This window comes from Heteronotia binoei, chromosome 21 (assembly GCF_032191835.1).
Source record: "Heteronotia binoei isolate CCM8104 ecotype False Entrance Well chromosome 21, APGP_CSIRO_Hbin_v1, whole genome shotgun sequence".
In the NCBI taxonomy this organism is placed as follows: Eukaryota; Metazoa; Chordata; class Lepidosauria; order Squamata; family Gekkonidae; genus Heteronotia; species Heteronotia binoei.
In genome coordinates, this window is record NC_083243.1 from 69,262,351 (window position 1) to 69,280,396 (window position 18,046).

General features: G+C 46.1%; 1 protein-coding gene across 3 annotated transcripts in view; it reads right to left on the bottom strand.

The window, feature by feature from the left end:
- The window catches only part of DPH6 (diphthamine biosynthesis 6), a 474,406-nt gene that overhangs the window by 152,156 nt on the left and 304,204 nt on the right, over positions 1-18,046 (bottom strand). For all 3 annotated transcript variants that reach the window (XM_060262114.1, XM_060262113.1, XM_060262115.1), the window contains exon 13: positions 10,733-10,975. In XM_060262114.1, coding sequence (XP_060118097.1) covers positions 10,733-10,975 — 243 coding nt within the window. The remainder of the gene's footprint in view (positions 1-10,732; positions 10,976-18,046) is intronic.

Consider the following 18,046-nt stretch of genomic DNA (forward strand, 5'->3'; position numbering starts at 1 on the left):
TGGCGTATAGGGGGACAATTGGTTGAACAAAGGCTTAATATAGTAATCCCTAATAATCTCAACAAAATCTGCATTCAAGCAGGGTGTGAAAGAATATATCAGTCCTGCTAAGTCCATAAGGGTAAATTTTACCCATAAGGGTAAAATGTTCAGTCTTGCAAACATAAAAGCTCTGCAATAACATGGGATGGTAAAATAGCACATGTTGGGGAGGAAGGTTAAAAGATTTTGGGTAAGAAAGACCAAAAAAATAGGGGTGAGCACACTCTGCAGGCTTTCAGAATCAAACTACTATGGTTGACTTCCAGGATCTGCTTTTTGATCAGAGAAAATGCTTTGGTTATGCCCATCTCAAAAATATAATCAATTGACATTCCAGCTTTCATCAGTTTCTTATTCAGGGCTTTCATCCAAGTTGATTTGCAGGTATTTATTCCTCTTCTGCATAAAGAACAGCCCCAAGATATTAACTAGAGTGTGTTTAACTTGCAACCTTGCTGAATAAAATTTGGCCCTCTCCAATTTAAATGACCTAGTTAATTAAATTAGTGGATTAACATACCAGTTAAATTCATTAAAACTTGCAGCCTTGATTACAAAAAAAGATGCTATCACAATAGGAGTATGTCCAAAGCAAGTTCAATGTTGCTTTCCTGATTATTTATTTTATTCAATTTATATTCCACCCTCCCTGTGAAGCAGGTTCAGGGTGGCTTACACAACCATGTAAATACATGGAACATAAAACCACATTTAAAATATAAAAGATACAAAAACATAAAACCGTTTCAGGTGCTATAATGATAGACAGGTTGCTTACCTGTAACTGTAGATCTTCGAGTGGTCATCTGTGCATTCACACTCATGGGATAGAGTGCCTGCGCCGATCCCCGAATCAGTATCTGAAAAGCCCGGGATTTTTCCGCGCTCGGCGCCAATGGTCATGCGCAGGCATCCCAGTACGCATGCTCACCGGCGCCAACGCGAGGTTCCCGCCAGTTCCTTCCTGACCGCTGGAAGCCCCTACTGGAGGGAGACCGTCAGCAGTGGGGAAGGAGGGCGGGTAGTGTGAATGCACAGATGACCACTCGAAGATCTACAGTTACAGGTAAGCAATCTGTCTATCTTCTTCGTGGTCTCTGTGCTTCACACTCATGGGAGATTAGCAAGCAAGACATACCTGGAGGCGGGAAGACGGTCAACCGGAAGAAACAGCTTGCAACACCGCAGTTCCCAACTGAGTCCTCTGCTGAGCATGCACGTCTAGCGTGTAGTGCTTCATAAAGGCATGCGGAGAAGACCAGGTGGCAGCCTTGCAGACATCAGTCAGGGACACACCTTTCAGGAATGCCACTGACGTCGCCATCGCTCTTGTAGAGTGTCCACGAATAGGCCCAGGTAACGGCTTCTTTGCCAAGAAATAACAGAGTTTAATAGTCTCAGTGAGCCATTTTGAGAGCCTCTGAGACAAAATCCTGGAACCTAACTTAGGGGCAGCATATGAAACAAAAAGCTGCTTGTCCTTGCGAAAACTCTTTGAATGGTTCAAATAAAACAACAAAGCACACTTTACGTCCAAAGCATGCAACCTACGTTCCTCATCCGAGGAAGGGGCAGGGTAAAAAGTGGGCAACCAAACTTCTAAGTTGAGGTGGAACTGAGAGACCACCTTAGGAAGAAAAGTAATGTCAGGAGCTAAGAAACTCCAGCCTCTCAAAAAACAAGATAGGGATAATCACAACCCATCGCCGTGAGCTCCCCTAAACGACGTGCTGACGTGATAGCAACCAAAAATGCAGTTTTCCATGACAGGAGCTGCAAAGAACACGTGGCCATCGGCTCAAAGGGGTGACGAGTTAGTTTGTCCAGCACTAAAGTTAAGTCCCACAACTGTGGGGGCGATCTTGATGGTGGATGCAGCCTAAACAAACCCCTCAAAAACTTCTTGGAATGAGGGTGCGCAAAAGAAGAATATCCCTCCACTGGATCATGAAAAGCAGATATTGCTGCCAAATACACCTTAATGGAGAAGAAAACAAGGCCAGCATCCACTAGGGATAACAAAAAATCAAAAATTACCGACAATCCCACCTTGCTAGGTGAAACTGAAGGGTCAGCTAAGAACTGAATGCACTTCTGCCACTTCCTGTCATAGGAAGCGCAGGTGGAGGGTTTTCTACTGTTCATGAGGACTTGCTGGACTCTGTCAGAGAACCCCACGGGTCGATGAGCCACGCTGTCAGCTTCAGGTGGGGCACGTTGTGATTGAGTGTGTGACCACCCTGGGCTGACAGAAGATCCGGTTCTGCTGGAAACTGGTAGAAGACCCCCTCGACAGTTGGAGCAGGATCAAGAACCAGTTCTGGCGAGGCCACCAGGGAGTCACCAGGATGCAGCATGGTCTCTCTCTTGCTTTCTTGTTAACCACCTTCGTCAACAACAGCAGAGGCAGAAACATGTAGAGGAACCGACCCTCCCAAGGAAGCAGAAGGCCGTCTCCCAGTGACGCTGGATCCGCTCCCCCTCTGGAACAGAACAGAGGACATTTCTTGTTCTCGGCCGTGGCAAAGACATCCAGCTGCGGGTACCCCCAAAGCTGGAAAACAGTCTTCAGAAAATGCCACTGCAGTTCCCACTCGTGTGGAGAAGCTCCACCCATGCTGAGGGAGCCTGCCTGCATATTGAGGACCCCTGGAAGATGTGCAGCCTTCACAAAAATGTCGTATTGTAGACACTCCGACCAGAGATCCATCGCCAATGCGCAGAGCTGATGAGAAACTGTCCCTCCCTGCCTGTTGATGTAGCACAGGGCAGTGGTATTGTCCGTCAGTAATGCTACAATCTTCCCTGCCATCAAGGGTCGGAAAGAGTGCAGGGCAAAATGAACCACCAGCAGTTCTAGGTAGTTTATGTAGCATTGAGTCAGTTTTGGCGGCCAAGGGCCCCCCCCACACAGACCTTCCATGTGGGCCCCCCAACCCCACAAGGAAGCATCCGTTGTGATAGTCACAGTGTGAGTTGGGAGATGAAAGGGAGCTCCCTGACAGATGTTGTTCTCTGACTCCCACCATTGTAGCATCTGAAGAGTCACGGATGGGATGACGAACCTCTTTCGAGGTGAGTCTCTGAATGGTCGAAACTGGCAAAGAAACCACACCTGTAGGCCTCTCATCCTCAGTTTCGCAAAAAGTAGCACACTTGTCATCGCCACCATCAGCCCCAGCATCTGCTGCAGCTGCTGCGCTGTGCCCCACTTTCACCTCTGTAGAAGTCGCACCAGACTGATAATGTCCCTCGCCCTCTGCGGAGGCAGGTATGCGTGATGCAGGTTCGTATCCAGCAAGGCCCCTATGAACTGCACTGTCCTTGATGGAGTAAGGACAAATTGACCTGCAACCCCAAGGTGTCGAGAAGACGCAGAGTGATGGTAATGTGGGTTGACAAACTTTCCTTTGACTCCGCCACAAGGAGCCAGTCGTCGATGTATGGAAAAATGACAACTCCCTGGAGACGGAGATGGGCAGCCACAACGCTCATCATCTTCATAAACACCCAAGGTGCAGTGGACAGGCTGAACGGAAGAGCCTTGAACTGGAAGTGTTGAGAACCCACTGCAAACCGAAGGAAACGCCTGAACACCAGATGGATGCTGACATGGAAGTAGGCATCCTTGAGGTCCAGGGTCACCATCGAGTCTCCTTGGTTGATGAGGGGCAGGATTGTTTGCAGAGTGGATATTCTGAACTTCTGGTACAGAATAAATTTGTTCAGATTCCGAAGATCCATGATTGGTCTTAAGCCCCCGTCCTGCTTGGGGACCAGAAAATAACGAGAGTAAAAACCTCCCGTCCTGGCCTCCATCGGAACTCTCTCTATGGATTGTTTCTGTAGGAGGTTGTTCACCTCCGCCAGCAGAGGTGGGGAAGGGGGAGTGGTGATTAACATGGATTGATTTGGAATCTGAACAAACTCTATTTTGTAGCCTTCTTCTATGATGGAAAGCGACCACCTGTCTGTAGAGATCAACTCCCAGGCAGGTAGGAAAGGGCGGAGGCGAATAGATGTAGAACCAGTGGGGACGATGACGCGTGCCACGAGAAAGTCAAAGGCCCTGCTTTTTAGGGCGAGTGCCCTTGGATTTGCCAGTGGCCTGGGAGCCATAACGGTTCCTGTTGTTTCCTGAATATGGGGGCCTACTATCAGGTTGGGCCGAGCGAGGCCTTCATTGTTGTTCGGGTGAGAACTTTTGATATGTCTTTTTGGCCCAGGGTTTCTGCCACTGTTTTGCCTTGGGAGCTCTGGAGGTGGCCTGAACACCCAAGTTCCTCGAGGTCTTCAGGCTCTTATCTATCTCCTGCAGCGCACTGTCTGTGGTGGTGCTGAAGAGGCCATCTCCCTCAAAGGGCAAGTCCTCCACAAAGGCCCTAGTGTCTTGCTGAAGGGCTGTTGATCTTAGCCATGAGTGTCGACAGAGGCACACAGCTGATGTGATGGTCTTTGCGGATACATCCACCATGTGCTTTGCTGCAGCCAATTGTTGCTTGGCCACAGCAAAGCCTTTTTTCTGCAGCTTCCTGGCAGCAGCTTTTTTGTCTTCACTCAGAGAAGAGAGGAGAGGGGTGAGTTGTTCCCATACGGAGTATTGGTATCTAGCCATGCATGCAGCATAGTTAGTTTACTCCTAGGGCCCCTGCAGAATAGACCTTTCTTCCCATGTTGTCCAGCTTCTTCCCTTCCTTGTCAGGTGGGGAGGAGTGGACCTTACCCGCCTTGGAAGAGGATGAGACGACCACTGAGTTCGACTTTGGGTGAACGAAAAGGAACTCGGCACCTGCCTCTTGGACCTTATACATGTGGTCCAGTCTCCTAGATGACACCGGTGTTGAAGATGGTTTCTTCCAGGGCTCCTTGACTGTCCACAGAATCACTTTGGTGAGCGGCAAAGCGATTGCCGTAGATGTATCCCGCTGCATAATGTCAAAGACAATGACATCCACAACGGGTTGTGGTTGCGTCACAGGCACAGAGAGAGAGGTTGCCATCCTCTTCACCAGCTCGCCATACGACTTCAGATCTTCCGATGGCGAGATGGGAAGATCCTTGGCCGTATGGGACACTGGGGAAGGTTCCAAGGCTCTTTCTTGATTGTCAGTACCGCTCTCAGAGTCCGACGAAGAAGACCCTCTCTGTATGGAATGCTCGGAAAGGATCGGTGTCGATTCCCGAATGGGTGAACGGGTCGATGCCGATGCACGCCGATGAGTCTCAGCTGTTAGCGCGGTACGCCTCTCCAGAGGGATCGATGCCGAAAACCTTCTGGAATGGTGCAAAAGCCTCGACATGTAGGATGCCTCCGATTGCTGATCCCACTCTGCAAACTCCTTCGGTGGAAACCACTGATATGATGGATAAGGGTTGGCAGCCAGACGCTGCTCCCACGGTGGTAACGGTGGGAAACGACGTGGTACCATAGAAGGCTCCAGGTCTCGTCTGCCTCTAGGTTCCATTGGGGTCGATGGTTCCATCGGCGCCGATGCCTCTATTTCGGAGATCGAACCACTCCCCCTACGTTGCCTCGACCCGGAAGAAGAGGATTGTTGAGTGAGGTCGATCTCGTGTTTGGACATTGAGAGACGGGATTGATGAGCGCTGCCTCTCGATGCCGACGGACTGTGGCACGGGGACGCCAGGATCTTCCTCAGCAGAGCAGAAGTCATTGGTGCCGAAACGTTGCGAGAAGGTGAGGGAGTGCGGGATGACCTCTTCCGCTTCTCCTTGGAGTTCACCTTCTTCGGTACGGATGCTCGGGTCCCCGAGTTATCCCGATGCTTCTTGGCGGGCGTATCCACTGATCCTTTGTGGGATTGTTTTGTGGAGGAGCCTCGCTCTATCGGCATTTCGGTCAAGACCGGTGCCACATTGGCCGATGTGACCGTCAGGGCCGCAGTGTCTGCCATCGTCGATACCGACAGGCTCGATGCCGATTTTTGCGGTCGAAGTGCCGACTCAGTTAAGGCAGCCGAAAGCCGCGCCGCCCGATTCTTCCTGGTTTGCTTGGAGAAGTGGAGGCAATGCAAGCAGCACTCCACGCGGTGCGCTTCACCCAAGCAGAGAAGACACAGGGAATGGTCGTCTGGGGGGGCAATCTTCTTCCCACAAGAGTGGCAGCGTTTGAAACACTCCCCCCCCCCAACATCTTTCCATAGACGCCAAACACAAAAAAACCCACTCAGAGTCCTCCGAGGGGAAAAAAATTGGGGGGAAAAACGAGGGGAAAGGCCCCGAGGGGCAAGTCCAACAACAACAACAATATATATATATATATATATATATATATATATATATATATATATATATATATATATATATATATATTCCAACTAATTATCTAATAACTATCTATCTACACTAAGAAAAAACAACAAACAGGCTATTTACAACAATAAAGGTAATCCACCAACTACCTTACCGACCGAGGACACAAAAGGGAATCCTCTCCGCACAGCGCTCAGAAAGGAACTGGTGGGATCCCCGCGCTGGCACCAGTGAGCATGCGTACTGGGACACCTGCACATGCCCATTGGCGCCAAGCGCGGAAAAATCCTGGGCTTTTCAGATACCAATTCGGGGATCAGCGCAGGCGCTCTATCCCATAAGTGTGAAGCACAGAGACCACAAAGATCTTTAAATTTCCATTTGTTATTCCAGCTGGATGTTTTATGGAAAAATTGATCTTAGGTTCATGTTCAACGTGGCCCAGCTGTTTCGAGGTCTGTTGCAGCCTGTGATCTTAGTTTACAAATGCCTGGTGGAAGACCTCTGTTTTACAGGCCCTGCAGAACTGTGAGCTCTTGCAGGGCCCTAACCTCCTCAGGGAGTTCGTTCCACCAGTTTGGAGCTGCAACAGAAAAGGCCCTGGCTCCAGTTGTCATGAGCCTGGCCTCTTTAAGGCCAGGGATTGAGAATAGGTTTCATGACCCTGACTGAAGTGCTCTCCAGGGAACATGTGCGGAAAGGCAGTCCCTAAGGTATGCAGGTCCCTGGACATATAGGGCTTTAAAAGTAAGAACCAGCACCTTGAAACGGATCCGGTATGCAATGGGCAACCACTGCAGTGCTTTCAGGACAGGTTGAATGTGCTCCCGCAAGGGGAGGCCCATTAACAGCCTGGCTGCAGCATTCTGCACTAGTTGAAGCTTCCGGGTCTGAGACAAGGGCAGCCCTATGTAGAGGGCATTACAGTAATCCAATCTCGAGGTGACCACAGCGTGAATCACTGTTGCCACATCATTGCGTTCGAAGTCAAAGATGATAGAAGGCTGCCTTATCAGTCGAAGATGACAGAAGGCTGAATTGGCAGTGGCTGCCACCTGGGCCTCCATTGTTAAAGAAGAGTCCAGGAGCACCCCTAAGCTTTTAACCTTGGGTGCCAACATAAGTGGTGCTCCATCAAAGGTCAGTAGTGAGACCTCTGCTCCCAGACTGACACGACTTAGATACAGTACCTCCGTCTTCGCCGGATTAAATTTCAGTCTACTCATTCTGAGCCACCCTGCCACAGCTTGTAGTGCCATGGTCAGATCTTCTGGGGAGGAGTTAGACTGGTCGCCCATCAGCAGATAGAGCTGGGTGTCATCTGCATACTGATGACATCCCAGCCCAAACCTCTGGGCAATCTGAGCAAGGGGGCGCATGTAGATGTTAACATCGGGGAGAGAACCGCCCCTTGTGGCACACCACATACAAGTGGGTGCCATTGGGATAACTCCTCCCAATTGGCCACCCTTTGTCCTCAACCCTGGAGGAAGGAGGAAAGCCACTGTAAGGCCAACCCCTGTATCCCAGTGTCAGTGAGGCGGTGGGTCAGTAACCGATGGTCAACCGCGTCAAACGTGGCCAAAGGCCTAGAAGCAACAGTGCCGCCGAACCACCTCCATCCAGATGCCTCTGGAGGTCAACCGTGAGGGCGACCAGAACTGTCTCTGTCCCATGACCCGGACGAAACCCAGATTGAAAAGGGTTAAGCGCGGAAGCGTCATTCAGAAAGCTCCGTAATGAATTCATTTCTGGGATTTATCTTTAAAAACTTGGGGCTTACTAAAAATGACCCAACTTTTCTTCAGTGCCTAGAGACACAGCAAGGGATTTTGTTGTCCTTCTTCCAAACAGCACATCACCATGCAAATATACATGGAAAAGGTGTGAATGTGTGTTTTTCAGGGAGTCGCCATGCCTACTAATCTTACCTAACTTTACCTGCAGGTCTTTTTTCTGGTTTTAAGATGTCTCTGAACCTATTCAGTATAAAAACAAGAACTTCATTCTAGTATTGTACAAAGGAACAAACAGAAGTTCTAGAAGCCAGTATGATGTAGCAGTTAGAGCACTGAGTTAGGCCTGGAAAGACCCAAGAATCAGTACCCTCTTGTTATGCATTGACCTAAGTGACCTTAGGCCACTCATTCTCTCTGAGCCTAACTTAATATCTTCGGGAGAAGAAAATATTTCCTACAGGTAGTCACAGGTTATTGTTTTGCTTAACAGAAGTCATTTTTGATTGTGAGGTCTTCATAACAAACTTCTCTCTCATTTCCAACCATCACTTTCACCCATATTTACTTTCCTAGATTTGAATGATTTTTAACTTTATGCAGGGGTCGTTTTGTAGAAAAAAAGGTGGTGGAGCTCATCCAGGGATTGTTATGCATGTGCACTTACTATTCAGTGGACAAGGTGGAAAAGAGGAGGTGGAACTGTCAGAAAGGTTCAGGAGCTGTGCTCATGTGAGCTCCCACTGAATCTGATTCCTGACTTTATGTTAAAAAGAAAACAACAAAGCTAAAAAAAAACCCTAGATGGGGATCAGGAAGAAGGAAGGAAGAAAGAAAGAAAGAAGACAACACCCAACAGACCATTGCAGAAAGCTATGAGAAGATGACATAAATTTTGTCTAAATTTAACTTTTGTGAGGTTTGATGGGGGAGAAGGAGAAATTATTCATCTGTTTTTCTAAATAGAACAGTATTGATTGCAAATATCTAATAATGATATTGGGAAAGATGGGCTTGTTGGTCATATACCACAACCATATCTTAAAATACTTATTAATATTACATATTTAATGCATTGCTTTGCATATTTCCTGGGCATCATCCATGGCCCAAGTTCTCTCTATATCATTATTTATATGCGACCTTTCCTTCATGGGACTCAAGGTGGCATATGCAGGTTCCTGAGAGAACTCCTGTCCTGGCAGTGACCAGAGCCAGACCCTATCAGCTGATCATATGCCTTTGGATCATGCTCTAGGACTTAAATACCCTGCTCCATTATGACCAAAATGGCAAACATCTTGAAACATATTTGCCTTTGATTTCAGCTAGGCAAAAAACCTCTCACTGCTAAACTCTAGCACACTACCTTTGTTACTGCCAAACTGAACAGCAACTGTCGTGTATCAAAAGATGTGGATAACATAATAGTATCAAGTTATTGCACTGAGTTCTGAACATCATATATCTAATTCCTAAATGGGGCCAACTGTGTGGATTAACAGATATGCAAAAAAGATTTACAGAAAAGTTTGAAATCTGTAGCAACAATAAGGGATATATTCAAGGAATTTAAAATACCCCAATAGTAGAACCTGTAGCATTTCCTACTGAGGTCTCAGTTGCCATTTTTTGAGATTACAAAGCAACCACAACAATATTGTTGAGCCTTCCAAGCACCGGTTTCTGTAAAGCAAAGCAATGCATGTGAGGAAACAGAGGTGGACTTGGAGGCCAAAACAACCCTGGAAAGGGTCTCCTTCCCCTCCCATCACGTCCTCTGATGGAGGAGGATTCACTGCAAACAGACCCAGTAGTGATCACCTAAGACTCACTACCCATCCATTATACACAAAAAAGTTGCATCACTACACATCTGGGTTCAACTTTTCCCAGAGTGGGGCTGCCAGGGAAATGGAAGGAAAGAAAGCTGAAGACAGGGAGGCAGATAAAAGTAGGTTGGCTGGTGGTTAGAAAGGAGAGAAGGAAGATGAAAAGTGGACAGACTGTGGGGGCTGCCAGAGAAGGGAAAGAGGAAAGAGTGTTGGGGGAGGGATACAGAAGGAAATGAGACACCCCTTGCAAGTTCTTGTGGGTTCTCTGCTTGTTTCTATTTAAATCCAAACCAATAACCATATCAAAGACATTAGTAACAGATGACTTTGATATTATTCAAAGTCATATTGTAATAGTTAAAGGACTTTGAGGGTATTTGCTACTTTATATTTCAATAGAAACAGAGAAAAATGAAGTTTATTCAGAAAAAGATAAACTGCTTAGATTCAAATAATCTCTATAAAAAACAAGGGTAGAATTCCTAAAGCAGGATGACAAAATAACCTGCCCTTGTGTAGAAAAGGATGGGAACACAGTTATTTCAAATGCTAACTATTTTTCAGAAATTTCCAGCTCTTAAAGGCTTCTTTAACTTGTTGCTTTGGGGAATTAAAACAAAGTTGGTGATGAATATAACTTTCTATTAAGCAATTTTCTTTTTACAATTGTTCGCAGCCATTTATGAGCCAGAACATAACAGCTCAATCAAACCTTATTATATCAGTCTTACTTGTGCCCCTGTGAAAAGCATTGAGAATATTCTGATATTCCTTCAAGTCGGGGAAAAAACATTTCATAAACTGTTATTTTCAAAGCAGAAAAAAGAAAATTGATATTACAGATACCTTTTTAAAGTCTCTTAATTTCTTCTGCCATGTAGCTTGAGCGACAGAAATGTACTTCTTGTCAGTTACATAACAATTTGCCATAAGTACATGGTGAAGTTCAGCATTCTGGCTCATGGCTTTTAGGACTTTTTCAGTGTGGTTTAAGGAAACCAGTGCCTCCGCTTCTATGCCTGCACTTATAAGCTGCATAGTACAAGGGACAAGTGCAATTTGGCCAGCACAGTAAAGAACATCTCCAACCTAAAAGAAGAATAATAGAGGGGAAAGGCATCAGAAAGATTGAGATTGTCCTACAATTGCTGTGAAAGACTGTTACAAAATTATCTTACTTGGGAGGGGGGGAAGGGCAAGTGTACCAATGGAGAAGTCTGACAAGGATTTAGTTACATCATAAAAAGTACCTCAGTATAATAAACTTGAACCTGAAAATTAATACATGGCTGTCCACATGAGCATAATCACCTTGAAGCAAATCAACAGAGAATGAACAGGTATGCCTAGAAATATGTAAATTTAACCTTTTACAATGTCACAGTATTTCCAAGGTATTACTAAAAGGTTTTGTGCCACATTTCAAGTAAATTTGTTTACAATCTGCCAATTTGAGAGTGTACAAGATGGGGAGAGAGGAAGGGATTTGAAAATTTTGTAAACAATAACTCACATCAATTTAAGGCAAAAGATGCTAGGTCAAAAGAGACTCTTTTTTGCACGAATGAGATAATATCCCAAATATATGGAAGAGTCACTGTCTGCTTTTAGGGCTGAAAGTCTTGTAATGCTGATGGGTATGTGATTAATGTATATGCAGTGTAAAAGCATTTATAAAATTTTAACGATAATTTTTGGTGTAAATTAAAGCTACATTCATATTAAAGTCTATAAACTACCTGATACTTTTCTACTCCCAACATTCTAGACAATTTCAGCTTCTAGTACAGTGTTTGTTACATCGATGTTAGGTGTGGCAGATTGGGTTTGGGTATACAGCGAAGTCAACCCCATGCTTTGCCTTGAGGATAGGGTTGCCAGGACCTACCTTTCTGCCAGCAGGCGGATCAATGGGCCTTTCTGCTGACATGGCATGGTGACACTCTAGTTTTTGGGCGAAACACTATGGTTTGAGCACGATTTTACCACAGTGTTTTCCCCTAAAATTAGAGTGCAATGTTAGAGGTATGATGATGTTACTTCTAGGTGATGTCATCATGGTATGTTTGGGGGCATTTGTGGGTGGCCTTTCCTCCCACCAGCCAGCTGGCTGGCAGTTGGGAGAAGCCACAAAAGCAGGGAAAACCCCACCCAAACTGGGGAGGGGGGCTGGCAACCTTACATGAGGGTGACTGGACAACCTTGAGCTCTAATCCTCACTGAGCTCAAATGAAGAAAATAACTATATATGCAGAAGGCATACAAACGTAGGAATCCTTTCATCTGGAAAATCTGGGTTTATACTTCAACAAAGCTATGAAATTAGCTTTTCCATGTTAAATCTATAACCCAGGACTGGGAAAACTGGAAATAGCCAAGATCATACCCCAAAACTGTTAACAAGAAAAACTCCACTATAGGGATCATTCTTAAAACCAGGGCTTTTTTTGAGCAGGAACACACAGGAACACAGTTTCAGCGGGCTTGGCATCGGGTTTGTGGCCTAATGTGCAAATGAATTCCCATTGGGCTTTTTCTGTATGTTAAGGATGGATAAAATTGATAATTTAAACATTTTGATTTTTAAAAAAATGTATTAGATTTTCAGTTAGAGTATTTGAACATCCTCTTGATTAAAATGAAACTCTTTCGTTTAATACAAGCAAACTTGAATCATTACTATCTATCACACAGGCACAGTTTGGTACCAACATACTTGAAAGACTTTCTACTCCCATACAAACCTATTTGACCATTATGGCCATCTTTGGGGGCCCACATCATCTGAGGAAAGACAGGTGGCAACCCAAGAGGGTCTTCTCAGTCATGGCACAGAATTCCCTCCAGGGCAGATTTATCTGTCACCATTTATCATTGTCTTCTGCCAGCAGATAAAAACTCGTTTGTTTTATTTGGCATTCCCTTACTAACCTGCCTGCCTATTTTGTTTTTAATTGCTGTTATATATACATGTATAGTTTAAAGCATATTTTAATGTCTTTTAAGCTGTTTGCCATCTTGAAGAACCTAACTGAATGGAAAGGCAGGAAAGACACATTTTAAATAAATAAAATTATTGAAGGCTCTGTATTACATCAAAAATAAAATAAAATAAAAGGAAATCTCTGATTTCTGAAATGAAGCACTACAAACAGCACAGTGTAATGCATTGTTTATATTACTGTGGGATTCCTACTTGGCCCAGAGATTAGTAGGTCTTTCCAAGAACAACCTATAACCCAGGATATGTCATTTTGTATTTCACCAGGGAGTCCATATTGGTGATATTGTTTTCCTATTGATTTATCTGAATAATTTATGTGATGATTTTCCTGAGAACCTGCTCAACGTGGCACATATAATAACATATAATAATTCATATGATAGTGTAAAAATAATTAAAATTCACAAATGATTACAACCCTACCCAGAGCATAAAAACATCACAAAACATTGAGGAGCCTAAAATGATCCTCACAAAAAGGTTTCTCAGGTTAAAAGCAGTCTACAAAAGCAATTTTAAAAATCAAGTCATTTACATTAAAAAGCCTGGACATAAAAAAATGTTTTTATTTATTTATTTACCTTAGATTTTTATCCCACCCACTCCACAAGCGGACTCAAGGCAGCTAACAGTCATGTTAAAAACAACAATTTCAGTTGCGATTTTAAAAACGATAACACTTGAACAAATAATTTAAACTAAATATTTGGTGCTGCTATACAAGAATTTTAATATATCAAAGATTTCAGGTTTTCATGACTGGTAACATCATTAGGGATTGTAGAATCTTTCGGGCTCAAGTGCCGTGTTCTACTGGAGAAAGTTTTTCTTCCAGATGTTTCATTCTCAGCTGCGGAGAACATCCTCAGTGGCGTTGCAGCCGGAGCAGGTGCTCTGACCTTCTTGGCTGCTGTGCATTGAGTGTTCTGTTAACACAGAACAATGGTCACATTCAACAGCCAGTTTCCTTATCACTACCCTTCCAGGAAGCCCTACCAAACAATGGGCACATCCACAAACCTATTGCCCTTTCACCACACCCCCTCCAGCCTAGAAATAGCAGCTCTCCAGCAGCCCTGGCCTCACTCAATGCACAGCAGCCAAGAAGGTCAGAGCGCCTGCTCCGGCTGCAACGCCACTGAGGATGTTCTCCGCAGCCAAGAACGAAATGTCTGGAAGAAAAACTTTCTCCAGTAGAACACGGCACTTGAGCCCGAAAGATTCTACAATCCCTAATTTTAATATAGGCGGATCAGATTATATTGATGTCATAATTCTTCTGTTTATATGTTAGTCCTTCTGCTGGCATTGCTCAGCCGCATAGAGTGGCGGCCTTTTCCCACTTAGTTATTATAGCCTTATAGAAATGTTTGGGCCTGGTGTGTAAAGAGTAGGGCAATCCCAAAGCAGTGTGTGTGTGTGTGGGGGGGGACTTGTCTCTGTTCATTGCCTATTTCATTTCTGCAGGTAGAGGCACAGGGAGCAGGGTTTGTGAGAGAACTGTTGGATTTTGACACTTTCCAACTGCCAGAGTTCAGATGTAAACTGAAAATCTGACATTGTGAAAGTTTATAATTCCACTGTTCAAACTATATTTATTTATTTATTGCATTTATATCCCACTCTCCCTGCCGAAGCAGGCTCAGGGCGGCTAACAACATCATTAAATATCCACAATAAAACAATAAAACCATAAAGCAATAAAAACTATTACAGTAAGATCAATTAAGATCAATTAAAATTAACAATTACACTTTAAATATTGAACAGATTTTAAAAACAGTTTTGGTGCTAAGTTCCATACCATGATTTAAGCAGCTCTGTACTTTAGTTGAAGGCCATTCGAAAAAGTGTTGTTTTACAAGCCTTGCGGAATTGGGCAAGGTCCCGCAAGGTTCTATCGTCATCAGGGAGTTGGTTCCACCAGTGGGGGGCAGCAATAGAGAAGGCTCGTTCTCTGGTAGCCTTCAATCTCACCTCCCTTGGCCCGGGGATTTCTAATAGATTTTGTGATCCAGATCTCAGTACCCTCTGGGGAATATGTGGGGAGAGACGGTCCCTAAGGTAGACAGGACCATATAAGGCTTTAAAGGTAATAACCAGCACCTTGTAGCGAATCTGGAATACTATTGGCAGCCAGTGCAGTCTCCTCAGCCCCAGCTGCACATGATCCTGAATAGAGAGACCCAGTAACAGCCTGGCTGCACCAGCTGCAGCTTCTGGATTTGAGACATGGGCAGCCCCATGTAGAGGGCATTACAGTAGTCTAGTCTCGAGGTGGCAGTAGCATGAACCACTGTTGCTAAATTGCTGTGCTCTAGGAAGGTGCCAGCTGTCGTGCCCGACTAAGATGGAAAACATCGGATCTTGCAGTGGCTGCTATCTGGGCCTCCATAGCCAATGTGGGCTCCAGTAGCACCCCCAAGCTCTTGACTTTAGGTGCCAATATCATTGGCACCCCATCAAAGGCTGGTAAAGGGATTTCCCATCCCAGGCCACCACAACTCAGACAAAGGACTTCTGTTTTCATTGGGTTCAGCTTCAGACAACTCAGCCTGAGCCACCCCACCACGGCTTGTAACGCCGTGGCCAGTTTTTCTGGGGCGGAGGCAGGCTGGCCATCCATCAGCAGATAAAGCTAAGTGTATACAGAGATTTACTTTCTTATTGACTGAGGAACACTATTTTACAAGTGATTACTAGATTATTAGAGCTGCACTACACATTACATTTTCTAACAAGCTGGGCCTGAGTCAGAGTTTCCAGGTTTTTCACTATGGCAAGATACCTGCTGTTAGCAACCTGAACTTCTCAGAGAAACAAAAAAAAAATCTCCAGCATCTTGTGTGGTGTGATGTCACTTTGGGAAAATGAGAAGTAAAATCACATTGCTCTAGGAATCTCATAGAGTGCTGTGATGTCACTTCAAGCTTCTTTAGAAGTTATGCCATGCTGTGCCAGAGCTGGTGCTATCTCCCACTTGGTGCCAATCACTGGCTGGCAACCCAAGCACAAACTCCTCATATACAAATCACTTTCTCCAGAGCCACACAGCAGCTGCAAGGAACTGCTTTTTAAAGGGCTGTAGGGACCCTCTGTAGGCAATACATAGCCTCTCCTCTCCCGGTGTAGTGAACGCCACGTGGTCACTGTCTGGCTATGCCTGGCAGATGGTCACTGCAATGGCCTCTCCTGCATTACTGCATCCATAGCAACACCTTCTCGCTGGTCCCTCTTGGGGGGGCGGGGGTGGGGGGGCTCCCTCTGGGTATCCTACCCCCCCCCCCCAGGAAAGTGTATGCGCAATACATAGCCTCTCCTCTCCCGGTGTAGTGAACGCCGCGTGGTCACTGTCTGGCTATGCCTGGCAGATGGTCACTGCAATGGCCTCTCCTGCATTACTGCATCCGTAGCAACACCTTCTCGCTGGTCCCCCCCGTTTTTCACAGAGTTTGCTACGTCATGGTGCGACCGAATTGTCCAGCGGTATAACCAAATGGGCAGGCTGGGCCCACCAACCTCGCCAGCCTAAGAGAAGGAAAACTCTAACATCAAACCCAGGCAGATAGAGCTCGTTAATGTAACACCTACCACCTGGAGGACTCGCTGCCGGCGTCCCGGCTTACTGGGCCATGGCAGATGACCCCCAGGTGAAAGGGTGGAGCCAGTACCGCGCACACTGCGCTTCACCTAAAAAATTCCTCTGCGCAGGCCTGAAGGGCATATCCACATACACAACCCACAACGCATCAAGTCCTGCAGCGATGGGCAAGGGGCGAAACGGCAGGTGGAAGGTGCCACTGGAAGCCGCAGTCCCAATCCTGCATGTAGGCGGTTCAGGGTATTGGTCGCCTGATGCTAACCCGGAGACGAAAGCATTTTTCGGCAGCACCCTGAACGACCAAGCAGCCTTATCTAGGGACAGCACTGCTTGCTCCACACGGAGAGGGGCCTAGAAAAGGTGGCCTAAACAAAGCTCGTCTCCTCTACCCCAGTTGGCTAGCCACGGTCAACGGGCATCCTTACTTGCGGTCAAAAAATAACAACAAAGAAAAGGCATGCACCTGCCTCACAAAGTGTGCAAAGACTAAAGCTTGCATGTTGGAACATCAGAACCATGCTTGACACAGTAGACAGTGGTCGCCCTGAACGACGCTCTGCTCTAGTTGCCCACGAACTTCTCACGTTGAATATCGACATAGCAGCTCTCAGTGAGGTCCGTTTCCCTGAGGAAGGTAGTCTTCAAGAACATGGTGCTGGCTATACCCTCTACTGGTCGGGTAAGTCAAAGGCTGAGAGCCGCCTTTCTGGCGTTGGCTTCATGGTCAGGAACTCCATTGCCTCCAAACTCGAAAACCTGCCAACAGGTCACTCAGATCGCATCATGTCCATGCGCCTCCCACTTCAAAACAAGCAGCATGCAACACTCTTCAGTGTGTATGCCCCAACACTTCAAGCAGATCCTGCAGAAAAGAACAAGTTCTATGCTGATCTACGCAACCTCGTACGGAAGACCCCTACAGAGGACAAGGTGATCATCCTTGGCGACTTCAATGCCAGAGTAGGTAAAGACTCGGAAGCCTGGAAAGGAGTACTTGGCAAACACAGCATTGGCAACTGCAATGACAACGGGCGCCTCCTGCTAGAATTCTGCATGGAGCACCAGCTCACCATCACCAACACTATCTTCCAGCAGAAGAGCAGTCTGAAGACAACCTGGATGCACCCACGGTCCAAGCACTGGCACCTTATCGACTACATTCTGGTGCGCCAGAGAGACCTTTGAGATGTCTTACACACCCGAGTAATGCCCAGTGCAGAATGTCATACGGATCATCGTCTTGTACGCTGCAATCTCCGTCTTCACTTTAAACCCACACCCAGGAGAGGAGGTATCCCTCGGAGGAAGTTTCAGGTTGGCAGTCTCCAGTCAGCCGAAGTTAAAGCTGCCTTCCAGGCAAAACTCCAGTCAAGAATTGAGGACCCCAGTTGCCCCACAGACCCTTCTCCAGAAGCACTCTGGGAACACCTAAAAACTACCGTCCTGCAGATCTCTGAAGAAGTCCTCGGGTTCTCCACAAGGAAGAACAAGGACTGGTTTGATAAGAACAATCAAGAGATCCAAGATTTACTGGCGAAAAAGAGATCTGCCTACC